The sequence below is a fragment of the Pteropus vampyrus genome, unplaced genomic scaffold (assembly GCF_000151845.1).
Source record: "Pteropus vampyrus isolate Shadow unplaced genomic scaffold, Pvam_2.0 Scaffold93, whole genome shotgun sequence".
Lineage (NCBI taxonomy): Eukaryota > Metazoa > Chordata > Mammalia > Chiroptera > Pteropodidae > Pteropus > Pteropus vampyrus.
This window is the reverse complement of record NW_011888874.1, coordinates 1,501,931-1,515,627: the sequence shown is the minus strand read 5'-3', so window position 1 is coordinate 1,515,627 and position 13,697 is coordinate 1,501,931. Positions and strand designations below refer to the sequence as shown.

Sequence of the window (13,697 nt, the reverse complement as noted above, 5' to 3'; positions counted from 1 at the left end):
AGTAAGGCATATATATTGCATTGTGTGTTTACCTCCCATAGTTAGATTTCTTTCTGTTACCACATATTTGACCCCTTTTACCCCATCTACCTCCCCCTCCTTCTCCCTCGGCCCGCCCTCGCCTCTGGTAACCACTATAGTCCATGTCCATGAGTCTCTGTTTGTCTTGTTCATTTGTTGCTTTTAGGTTTATATCCCACATGCAAGTGATATCATGTGGTTTTCAACTTTTTCTGTCTGGCTTATTTCATTTAGCATAATTATCCGGAGGTCCATCCATGTTGTCACAAATGGAAGTATTTCATCAAAATTTATATATTATCTCTGAATAAAGAAAGAGGTGATAGCAAGTAACGTCCTCATGAATTTAATCACTACTATAGGGTTTATTATCTTTGGACATTTAAAAGCTGTTCTACAAACTTGGGCTTTACCATGATCCCAAGAAATAATTTTGAAACCATAATTCCTTATTTAGAAAAGAGGGTCAAGTAAGAGAACATGATAACTTAGCTTTTTCTTTTTTTATGAGGGCTATGGGGAAATTTTTAAGGCATATATCTTACAAGTGGCATAGGTACAAAAATACTATTTTAAAGTAAGGGTGGAAAGTACATATCACTGTTGCTAACTTGGCATTGCATGAATTTGTGTTTATACATAAAGACCATTAGATGCTTACTATTGAATTATTTATCCCTGAGGTGCTTTACTTATTATTTTTTTTAAAGTTTTAGGTGTATATTTGTTTGGATTGTCAAAACTCATTACCTCACTGCATTCCACTCCATCTAGACTTTAGCTCAGAATGTGTTACAGTAACCACCTCAGCCCCCCCATATATCTATTCTTCCTCCAAATCACTCTGTTAGACAATCTTATTTATATTATTTCTAATAAAAAATGAGCATCATTTAGTGCATAGCAGGAGTTTAGCACTCTATAAAGTATTTTACATGGTCATTTAATTATAGCCCTTTTATAAATGGAAAAAAATCAAGAATTAAAGATTAATATGGAATTCAAGATTAGATCACTGGTACATAACAAATCTGAGATTTAACCTGCTTCTCTTAATGCTATACCATGTTATTTTCCACTGTGACCTGTAACATCCCTTCTAATCCTTTGCTTCAATGACCATGACATCTAAATGAGTCCTGATGTCCACAATGCCCACTGCTTTGGCATTTGAGAAATCTAGATTCAGATTTCCACTCTACCACTTACTAGCTGGATAAAATTGAACATAGTACTCAGAACTCTCTAACCCTTAGTTTCCTCATCTGTAAAATGCAGATTACAATAGAAGCTTCAACATGGAACTATTCTCGTGGTTAAATGGGGTTCTTCTTTAAAGCAGGAGTATAGTACTGGCATAGCGAACGCACTCAATATTAATTTAAGAAATGATACCATGTCAAGCTCTATAAATTTATTTACTCTTAAGTCTCCCTGTTCGTTCAGTCTAAAACTGCACAAAAACATGGCATGCAGTCTTATATCTGTCAACGTAGGAAAATATCCAGATAAGCAAAGCGAAGCCCCAAAGCTTACAGAAGACCGATCTGACAGTGGTGAAAATCTGAATTGGCAGTGTTTTGAGAGGAAAGTAGGTGTTATTGCTAAAATAGTACTTAATTGGAAAAAAAAAATTACTGAGATTAATAAATATATAAGAATGATTTTCCTAAGGTACTTTATATATTTTTTCCTTTGTGTTTCCGTTTGACTTTTTAATTTCCTTAGCAAACCTTTTCTTCCAGAGATACAAAAGAATTAGGCTTCCATGCAGCCTCTGCTTCAATTATCCCAAACATCACATCATATAACTGAATTAAAGAAATGTTACTGGAAGGAAGAAAAGAAATGAGATCCTGGCTTGAACCATGGTTGTTGGTCATTTACATTTAAAGGCAGTTATATGAAAATGGTATAATGTACTGAAGGGGAGTAAAAAAAAAACAAAAGATAAGAAATGTAGGTGTGTGTGAAAAATATGGGCACATGTCGATCCGATGTGTCTACTGATTGCTGTAGAGTGTAGATTTTAAGAAATCATTGTTGATAAAGGAGTGAACGAATTTTGTTGGTTTCTTAAATTAGGAAAACTGACATGTTATTCTGTTCATTGTAATAAAGTATAATATTTTACATGTTGCTTTGGTGAGTATAAATTTACGACTTTTATGAAAAATAATCTAGACATGTTTTTCAAGACTTATTCGTGCATGCCTGTTACCTTGTAAATGCCCTTTATAGAACTCTAGAGGACAGACACCAAAATAAAGATTTATGTACCAAGATATTTAACTCAATATTATTAATTAAAAAACTGAGAAGAAACAGTACATTCACCATTGATGGAGTTAGAAGGCAGACATTAACAGGGTACTCTTTCTCCCTAAAAAAAAAAAAGACATGGAAAAATGCTCTCGTGTTAAATGAGCACAGTTGAATACAAAATGTAATACTGCATAACTACTGACCTAGGTGGCATCCCTTTAAAAATGTAATATTAATCAGGTCATTTCTGTGCTTAAAACCTTGCAGTGGCTCTGCATTTCATTTGAAGTAAAATCATGTAATTGTTGCCATGGACACCAAGGCCTTACATGCTCAGACCCAAAGCAGCTCTGGGACCCTGTGTCCTTCACACCCCCTCCCTTCACGCTGGCCACACTGGCCTCCTTGTTATTTCCTAGAACAAGCAGGCATACTGCTGTCTTAGCATCTTCCCTAGTGGTCCCCTCTGCCCGGAATGCTCTCTGCTGGTAGACTGGCTCACCTCACCGTATCACCTCCTCCAGATCTTTCTCAAATGCCCCTTCTGGAGGCGGCTTCCTCTCACCATCCTTAGTTGCCACACAGGCCGCCCTATCCCTGACCTCCCAATCTCTTCCATCCTAACCTGTTGTTTTCAGTATCAATATCATCTTTCGACATTCCATAGAATGTATTTATTATTTATTATGTGTCACTCCTGCCTGCCCTCCCCCACCCTGCAGATTATAAACTCCACATGTGGGGATCTTCCTTGGCTTTTCATCATGTGTTCCCAGTCTAAGAGTGATGCCTGGCATATAGTAAGAGCTCAGGAAATGTGAAATGAATGAACTAATTAAAACATAAATGCAGACGTAGTTCCACGTGTATAAAAACATGAAAATGTGAATAGCCGATAGGGTTATTTCAGATGTTTTCTTTATAGTCCCTTTCTGTATTTTCTAAACTCTCTGCATTGAGCATGTATGTTTTTGTGTGTGACTTGAAAGAGATCTTTAAAAACGGGTGATCTCTGTGTTGGGAATCTAATGCTAATGAAAAAAATCTGGAAATGCAAAATCCTATTATAATGACAGCTCTGAGGACTTTTCCTGATTATTAAACAATTGTTTCCTTCAAAATCAAACGCAATTTGCAGTCTCGACATATAGGTAACCACTTGAGTGATGAGTTCTTGTGGGTTCCACCAAATGTAACAGACAATCCAGCTGCTGCACTGAATGTGGGCTGATGTGACAGGTAGTGGCGATCAAAACAAACCCAGAAAATACTGCCTTCAACTCAAAGTGACTTCCCACGGCGCAGCTGCAGGAAAAGAATCCCTTAGCAGATCATTTTCTATGAGCACGCATCTTGCTTGCCTTAGGTCTCTACGGGATGAGGCTGTTGGATGATTTCAGCAGTCTACGTAGATAACTGGTAAAATGGAATTGAACTTGGACCATTGTATGGAGTGAGGGCTTTTCTCATTCTGGATAATGAGAATTTACTCTGATCAAGAGCAGAAGCTTGTGGGGGATGGAGTTACTGACACAGTTTAAAACAACATCACCACACCATAAAAACATATCCTTTCAAAGTAACACTTGCTCTCCTGATGGGTAAGAACGGTCCACGCTGATGGCGTCATTTTTCTTAAACGACCTCAATGGTTTTGAGAATTTCTTCGAGCTCTTCACTGGGGATATTAGATTTTTTTTTTTTTTTTTTAATATCCAAAGCCTGTAGGAAGCTTTCCAAGAAGAACTACAACAGCACTCGGTATTTTGAAATGAGGTTGAAAACTATTTCTTTAAAAAAGGGCGGGGCGTGAGGGGGGATAACCTTGCCCAGACATTTTGGGAAGGGTACTAGAATTTAATAAATGGCTTTTCTCAACGTACCTGGAGTGTGTGTCATTACAACTATAGATTCTTTCCACATGGTTCAATTAACTCGATTCTCTAGTCAAGATTGCATTTTCAATTAAGTAAAAAGTATAGCTTGTTACATGTCATTTAAAATAGAAGTATAGTTTTACATTAAAAACATCTAGCAATGAGAGTATAAACAGAACTCACTAACTTGGAATTATATTGACCTGCACGGTATTAAAATATTTTAAGTTAGTGACCAACACTTAAAAACTGGAAGAATGCACCTAAAAAATTCTGAGTTTTTGTCTTCTCCTGAAACATTGCTAAATCAGGCTACACTGGGTAGTACTTGGTGAACTCGAGGTGTCTTTAAATTCAGCATGCTTCGTGAGGCTGTGGACTCATTTTTGGTACAAGTGCTGGCCTGGAAAATATTTGATTATGCAACCTCTGAATAACAAATGTCCCTGACATTTTAAAAATGTGCTTTGCACTTTGAAATAAAGCACTTTGATACATAATTTTATTAGGATTGGGAGAGATCTTTTCTGCTCTCATAGCACAGGGTTCTATAACCTATTGGACTTATTTTCTTCTTGGAGACAATATTTGTAGATATCACAATTTAGTAAATATATCTTTACCTATCAATGTTAATATGTATCGATTTCTATTTTAAGGCACACTTGTATTTCATATTGAAAGAAGAAGGATTTCACAATCTAGCCGGGGTTGAATTAACATTGCTGGATTTCATTTCCAAATTTGTTTTTTAGTTCTTGAGGTGAAAAAGAACATCTGATTCACTATTGAACCCCACGATACAGTTAGCATAAGGCCCGCCAATTAGTCAGTGCCCAATAAATATGGTAAGGTCGATAAATGGCACCTTTTCAAAAATCTTAGTGTTTATTTTTAATTTTCAGATAAAAGTCATCTTTTCATTCTAACTCTGTGCTTTTGTCTATGAAAGTCTACAATCCTGACATACAAATGTTAGTGAAACTATCAGATAGCTAGAAATAATCTATATACACCATAAGTGGGACTGTCTTTTTTTAAATCGAGACAAAACTCATGTAAATTATAATTGCAATATTTGAAACCAGCAGAATGAACAACATCGACACAGTAAACAAATATGGAATATGAAAGGCCATTAATATAAATATGTCCAAATTTTAAAAATTGCTTATGCCTTATCATGTGAAAATATTACCATGTGCTGGAAGTCACAAGACTTGGATTTGGGTCCCAACTGTCACTTTCACTAGTTTGATCTTGGGAAAGTTGCTTCAGTTTCTTCATCCTCTAAATGGGACTAATCTACTTACTTTACAAGATTTGTTGTTGTAGCAGGGTGAGATTCTCAGTCCATGGTAATAGATACACTTCACTGAGCACCCTCTCTGCGCTGGTCATTGTGATAGCACCTGTTTATTTGTCACTTCAGACCCTTAGAGCATCACAGTAGAGGAGGTGCTATTAGCCTGTTATAGTCATAATGAGACTGAGACTCAGAGGTTAAGAATTTGCTCAGCTGCACAATTAATCGAGTGGCTCAATACGGAATGCAAAGCTAGATGAACTTGACCCCAGTCTGTGCTCTTTCCCAGACGTCCTGCTGTCTTCAGAGAGCACCACTTCCTTTGTCCCATGCTCACTTCTTAAGAACTGTTTTTCTTTAGGGTGCCTCCATTTTACGGGGACACTGAGCCTCAGAGAAGAGCAATGCAGGCAGGCGGTAAGTGTTAGCGTGAGGAGGTGTCTCTGGCTGCTGCACCAGGCTGGATAGCTATTTCCATTGTGAGAAAAGTGGAACTTGAGTCACTGAGAAGTGTCGCCAACTGCACTGCCAGTCCTAGGCCTCCATGAAGGTGGAATAGAAAAACATCCTCCTTTTGTGATTTCGGGGATGAGGATAGTTCTGTTTAACCAAGAATTTCTGCCGCCTGTCTAATTCGGATGCTCAATCCCTCACTAATGCCTTGGAGTCATTCAAACTAGAAGAGGCTGAAAGGGGCTTGAAGGGACAGGGCACAGAGGGGTAACATCTGCGGTAAAAACGGGAAAGGTATACAGCACAGCGTGCAATTTGGTGGAAGTGATGTGATAAACCAGGAAGGCTGCAGTTAGGGTCAGAAACTAGGGTTAGAACACAGGGGGCTCGTGGGATGCTGGAGGGAAAGAGGCAGCCACGGTCATGGCTTGGCTGTATAATCAATCTCCTGGGCCCCACACCCCACAACCAACCTGGATTCCTGGGAGTGTCTTCTGGCGGGCAAGGCAGTAGAGAGGCAGGTAAGTGAGTTTGGCTCAACTACCCACATGGCTGATGGAGAGGGCCACACCCACAATAAAGGGGTTAGAAACACCAGCGGATGTGGAGAGGAAGCAAGAGAGGAGGGGAAGGAAAGGAGAGCCGTGGCAGGAAAAGAAACGAAATTTTAGTATCATTCAAGGAGAAAGACACACTCACAGCAGGCTGTCTTTAAAAAGAATAAAAGTAGTTAGATGATGAGGTTGTAACAACGTAAAAAAACTGAGAGGGGTTCAAAGATGGCATGCGTATTTTCAGACAACGCCTGTCTGGGGTAACATGCTGAATTTGTGTCTTGGATTGAGTTTCACGTCTTTGATGCATCAAGGGTAATTTACATCTTGTAGATAAGAATTTCGAAACGTTCCAACCAGGTTTACGGGCATCTATAGGTAAAGAGTACACTCTGTGCTTCTCAAGCTTAATATTTTAATATTAAGATTAATATCGAGAATAGATCTTTATGGACATTTATTCCAGCTTCTTCAAATACCTTGTAATTACGTTTCTATACAACACTTACTGTAGGCATTCTGTAGTCCTTTTTTTCAATGCAAGTCAATATTATACTACCTCCAGTCAATCTCAAAGTCACTATAACTAACTATAACTAACTATAACTATAACAATTATAACTATATAACCATAACCATAACTAACTATAACTATAAAAAATAATATCAATAAATATAGGAAAAGTAAATGAGAAGGAGTCAGTGAAATTTCCTTTGCATCTCCATTGCTGGTAGTCACTGGCACATCGTTAGAAGCCAAGACAATTTTCCTGTGTGGATGAAGATGCCAGAAATGAACGAAGACAGTGAAACAGTCGAGGTATCAAAGGAGATACCTGGTTTGCATACACTGGGTAGAGAGGCAGGTGTGAACGGACGACCACACAGAAGACTTCCAATCTATGTCATTCACTAAGGGTTATAATTTGAGGGAAAAAGTCTTCATGCTTTTTAAAAATTTAATCCTGAAAAATTTATATTTATTGATAATATATAAAACGATTATTTTTTAATTTCACTTTTTATTTCTGGCTTGCGTGAAGAAATGCAGTTTATGTGTATGTTTTGATTTACACTCAGCAAACATGTTAAAGTCATTTATTGATTCCAATAATTTATCTGCTGATTCTTTTGTCTTTTCTATAAACACAAATAAACTGCAAAGGTTGAGAGTTTGGGTTTCTTCTTATCCATACCTTTTACCTTTTGTTTCTTGTTATTGCTTTACTGCATTGGCCACAGTCTTTAGTGAAATGTTGACTAGAGTAATGCCAAATTTCTTAAAGTTACACCACTATGTATTATATTTATTGTGGGTTTTTTTGTTTTTTTGTTTTTTGTATTAGGTTAAGAAAGTTCTGGTCTATTTATATTATTTTAGTGTTTTTATCCTATTAATCATGAAAAGATGTCTCATTTTACCAAATGCCTTTTTGCATTTATTGATATAATCATATCGTTTTTCTCCTTTTAGATTATTAATTTGATGGATTATAATAATTGATTCCTAATGTTAAACAGTTTTGAATTCCTGAGATCAACTCAATTTGACAACAATGTATTATCCTTTTTATATGTTGTGGGACCTAGCTTGCTAATATTTTGCTTGGGATTTTTGTCTTCTATAATCATGAATGAGATTGATTGTATTTCATTTCTTCTCTTGCCAGATCGGTGCCCGGGTTATGTTATCCTCATAAAATAATTTGAGGATATTCTTCTTTTTCTATTCGTTAGAAGAGTTTGTATCCTTTGGGAATTATCTATTATCAAATGTTTGTCAGAACTTTCCAAGGTAGCTATCTGGGAGTGGAGATTTTCTGTCAGAAGAATTTTGACCAGAGTCAGTATTTTTAATGGTTTCTATTTCTTCTCGAGTTACTTTGGTAAATTATACTTTAATTCTAAATCACCCATTTAATCTAAGTTTTATATTTACAAATTGACATAACATTTTATAATATTATTGTAATTTTGTTTGCAGTATCTGTATGATGTTCACTTTTTTTCATTTCTACCATATTCTTTTTTTTGCGTCATCTCATTTTTAAATTAAGTATATTGGAATTCCTTAATTTGATTTCCTTTTTCAAAGAACCATCTTTTGATTTGTCTATCCTTTATAACATATGTTTACTTTATATTGTATTAATTTCTAGTCTTATTATCATTTACCTTCTTTTACTTTCTTTGGGATTATTTTATTCTTTTTTAAATCTCAGAAGATAGATGCTTACTATTATTTTTAACCTTCTCTTTTTTTAAAAAAAATTGTATACCTTTAAGGCTATACATTTTTCTTTTACAATAGCTTTACCTGCATTTCACAAGTTTTGAAATGTGGCGTATTTATTATCCTTCAATTCAAATGACTTTCTAATTTTCATTATAATTTTCTTGATCCACATTTGGAAGTGCATTTTTAATATCTATTCATATAGGAAAATTACTTTTTATTATTGATGTTTAGTTGAATTGTATTATATCATGGTCTACATGACATTAATCCTTGGTATTTGTTAAGAATGGCCAATTTCTGTAAATGTTATATGCATTCTGCAGAGTTTGGTTGTAGTATTCTAAATATGTATATTACGTTAAGTTAGTTGTGATATTCAGATTTTCTAAGTTCATATTGATATTTTTGGATAATTTTTTATATTTCTGTTAACGTTTCCTATTTTAATTTTGTGGCCATTTAATTATGTGAGTACAAATTTAAAATGGTATATTTTTCTGGTTATTCAACATTTGTTAGTATGCAGTGAGATTTAACTTCTGGCAATGCTCTTTTACTTTAAATTTCATTTTATCTGATAATGATAAAGCTGTCTTAGTTTTCTTTGGTTAGCTATTCCATTGTATATCTTTTTCCATCCTTTTTAGTATTTTGTTTTAAATGTCTTATTTTCCTTGATTTAAAAAAAAAAAAAACACAAAACTCCAAATAATGTTCTTTGCATTTTGTTTGGAGCATTTAGTCCATTTACTTTTAATGTAACTACTGATATATTTAGATCCATATCTACCATTTAATATGTACTTTCATTTTGTCCCAACTCTTCTTTGGTTTCTTGTACCATTTAGGTCAATTATGCCTTGTCATTTTTTGAGTAGTTTAGAAGTTATACCCTCTTTTTCAACTTATTTAGTAGTTATCCTAGAAAAAATAATATTTATATTCACTTTAACACATTATAAAATTAATCAACATCTTTATTCACCTCCTGGTCAATATAAGGATCTTAGAATACTTTAATTCCAATGGAAACCTCTCAAGTTGTATTATTGCATCATATTTTAATCATTTTTAACCCCCCTAGGGCATTATTAATATTGTTTAAAAAGTAAATGTTTCTTTAGGTTTATTAAACATATAAAGCTTTTCTTCTTTTTCCCCCTTTTTTTGTTATCTCAGACCTCATATCTAGATCGCCATTTATCTGCCTGAAGTCAATATTCTATCATTTTCCTTAGCAAGAAGTGATACTCCCAATTTTTGTCTTAAGAAAATATTTTTATTCTTGGAAGATATTTTCACTGAGCACAGAATTCTAAACTGGCGATTATTTTCCTTCATACATTAAAGATATCACTTCATTATCTTTGGCATCTCATTGTTGCTTTTGTTACACCATTTGTTAGCTTTTAGGGTAAGGTGTCTTTTTTTCTGGCTGCTTTTAAGATTTTCTATTTATCTTTGATAAAGTATTGATATTTAGCTAATAAGTTTTTGTTATCTTCAATTCTTTCAGTAAATTTTAAAATATTTTCTTGCAGTTTAGGTCATTTTCAGCAAGAGGATTGATGAATAACTTTGTTGTGGTTACTGGAATTGAAACTCATGGCCCTTTAAAAGTTATCTGATGGTGTCAGGAAGGACACATAGAAGGAGGAAAACAGTACCAGTGGGTTTAAAGGTTAAGAAAAATGTGGCTAGCACAAGGGAGAGCTAATAATGTTTGTGACCAGAGGAGAAGAGGAAATCAGTAAAAATTGACGTATCCCCTGAAAGCTATTCATAAAGAATTGAAGCAGTTGGATGGAAAAGGTAGTAGATAATTAGGTGGCTGAAAGATGTTTAGTTACTCAGATATCTCACACTACAGCAGCAAGCTATAGCAAAAAGAACAACGATAATAATGATTATTTTATGTCACCCTTAGTAGTTAAATGAAACTGTTTTCATTTTTTTGAAGGTTAATGTATTGCTAACATGGCCACATAGCTTACATTTTTCACGATGGACCTGATTTCGAATAATTTGTTGAACTGTGCTTCAAAAAAAAGAAAAAAGACATACTTGGTAGAGTAGGTTTCTTGATTTTTAGTTTAGAAAATATGGTCTTGAGCTATAGCACACAATCTCTTTTATGGAAGCAGGCATACTTTAGAGGACGTTTACCCCTATACAATATATCAAAATATCCAGGAAGAGAAAACACAATATGTGAAACACAACTTATTGATAATCTCATTAAATCTTAACTTTTTGTGTTTTAAATTTATTATAACGACACTTCGTCATTTGTGCTTGTATATTTTATTTTGCAGAAAAAGCTTAGGTAAGTGACTTACATACAGAATCAAAATAGAATGTGTGCTGCCTTCCTGCCAGATCTAAATTGCTTTCCCCACAAAGCATTTTTATCCTAATGGAAGTTGAGTAGCACAATCCAATATCTTGGAGAGGCAGGTAGAATGATCAATTTTTGTATGACTTTTCACTTGAGTTTAATTGAAAAAAGTAACTTAAAAATGATCGAGTTTTAGAATATGATGCAAAAATGGAGAAAAGAATCAAACATCTACTATCTTTTGTCTCAGAAGTTCACTTAACTAAAAAAACGAGTAAATCAATGAATTAATAAAAAGACAGATAAAAAGCAGATCATCCTATTAAGTCCTAAACCATAATACTTGAAGACATTAAACTTGCAGAAGAGAAATATATCTGCATTTTTCCATGAGCCAAGTCAACATGTAAAACATTGTCAATGAGCAAAGACTATTAGAGAGATTTTTATAGTATTCTTCTAAGCTTTTATATTTGAGAGGAAATGTTTAGTTAAAAATTGTAAAGTTTTAATTTGGGCAGCACTTCAGAAATTGGAATAATCAATATTACTGGCTAGATTATATCCTTGCACAATTTATAAACTATGTATAAGGCAACTACCCATTTACAAGGGTCATTATTTAGACCACCCGAGAAAACAACTTTTCAAATGGCATAGCAACATTCCTTCTTTTTGTGAAAGTTATATTCCTAAGTATAGGTGCCTTTCCCAGGTACCATTAGGCATTATTAAAGACTTCAACTGTATTTTTTCATTCAAATTAATTTCAGTTATTGAGGTTTCACTGACATAATTTTTTAAATTTAGTTCTTAAAGCTACTTTTGTTCAATCCATTTGCTTTCAGAAGATGAAATCAAGTTCTAGAGCAGAGACTAGAATCTCCATTGGAACATTAGCAATGAATACTTTTTCACTCATTCAGCGGTAGCTATTTCTGAGAGAAAAAAAATGACAGAGTAAGAATCCTTCGCTTTTGGTAGATGATAAGAATAAAGTATTCAGAACACAGATGATTAAATATCTACAATCTATATGCAACTACTTTTAATCACAATGCAATATTATGCCACATACAAATTATAGCAACATAAGAATGCTACTGAACAAATCTTAAATTAAATATGATATAAATATGCATTTCAGATTTTATAACGCCACAGATTCCCAAATAGCCAAGATTCGAGAAACCTTGACCTGTTCTTGGAAATCACACCGCACCCTTTTAGGGGAAGCGGGGCATGGAATTTCTCTGAGGCTGAGCAGATGAACATGTGTCATTATTAGGATAATAGAGCCATTGGCACAGCAGGTTTATGCTGTTGCCTCATTAGATGCCCCTGAGAAAAAGGAACTGGGAGCAGAAACTGAGCAAATCCGTCTAGAGAGATGATGTAAAAAGATGTTCAGGCTGCTTAGTGGAACAGTTATTCTCTTGTTTCTAAAGTGTTCGAAAGTGCTATAAACATATTTCTGAAAGAAATCCTGTAAACGTAATGTTTTTTGCAAATCATAGTTGCAAATAGACAATAGAGCTTCCTTGTGGAAAAGACAAAGAGGAGAAAGCAAAGCCTTAAAGTTTAGGAGCCCTTGTCAACTGCCGCTCAGGGAGCGGACTCAGCAGGCTATGGGGCTTATTAGCTTGTTTCTTGGCAGAGTAGAACTGAATGTGTCCTATATAGCAAATCACCACGGTTAGAACACATCTTCCTTTGTGAAAGATTTAAGTGAAAATACGCCAACTAAGAGAACAAGACATTTCCCCCACCTCAAGACCTACTTTGAGATGATTACTATCTTTTATACATACTTTCATAGTGTCTGAATTATCATTTCCCCAAGAAGCTGACATGTGCATCTGGAATGTAGCTACATCCTGATTGTGATAAAACTACAAAGAGGGATCATGATGAAGCTTTAATGACATCAGTCTTCCCAATGTGTACTGCGTGATCGCTCGAACAGTCCAATTCTTCTTCACTATAGATAGAACAGAACTTATCCTTACAGCCAAAATTATACCTGCAAAGTCTAACATCAATAAATCGTCATACTTATATATGCCAGCCCTTCTGGTCACTGATTCAGATTTCCTTCTGAGTGTCTCGGTTTCTATGGCAAGATTTTCTAGAAGCATACAAGCATTTAATTTCTTCCGAAATGCTCAATCAAATGGGATTTCTTTCTAACAATGGGTTAGCGTTCCATCAGCCACTTTGTAAGCCGAAAAAGCAGAAAGGACAGAATCCTTTCTAAGCAATCATAAAACTAAGTTGGAATCTGCACGCATATTATCATTTCAATAAATAGCAACAAGCATTGTGTGCAGTGCTCAAGATACTGCAGTGAATAAGGCAGACAGAATCCTCGCTTTCATGGAATTTATGTCTATTGGAGGAGAGTGACAAAAAAGCAACATATAAAAGTAAAATATTTAAGAGATGAAGGTAGCAAAATATTTAAGAGATTAGGGAGCCCACCAGGAAAACAACATTTGAGTATTACTCTTGTAAAGTGAAAATCTTCACATAGGTTGCCTATTTTTTTTCTGCATACAAATTATGAGAACTGGGTCAGGAAACATTGATATATAGTTAAATAACTTTGCCAAAGCCACTCAATATATCAAAGCATATGATCTTA

General features: G+C 34.8%; 1 protein-coding gene across 1 annotated transcript in view; it reads right to left on the bottom strand.

Annotated features, from left to right (window-relative positions):
- Positions 1-6,472, bottom strand: part of SPHKAP (SPHK1 interactor, AKAP domain containing) — a 105,789-nt gene extending 99,317 nt beyond the window's left edge. Inside the window, exon 1 of the mRNA XM_023532937.1 lies at positions 6,396-6,472. Coding sequence (XP_023388705.1) covers positions 6,396-6,472 — 77 coding nt within the window. The remainder of the gene's footprint in view (positions 1-6,395) is intronic.
- Between the last annotated feature and the right edge of the window lie 7,225 nt (positions 6,473-13,697).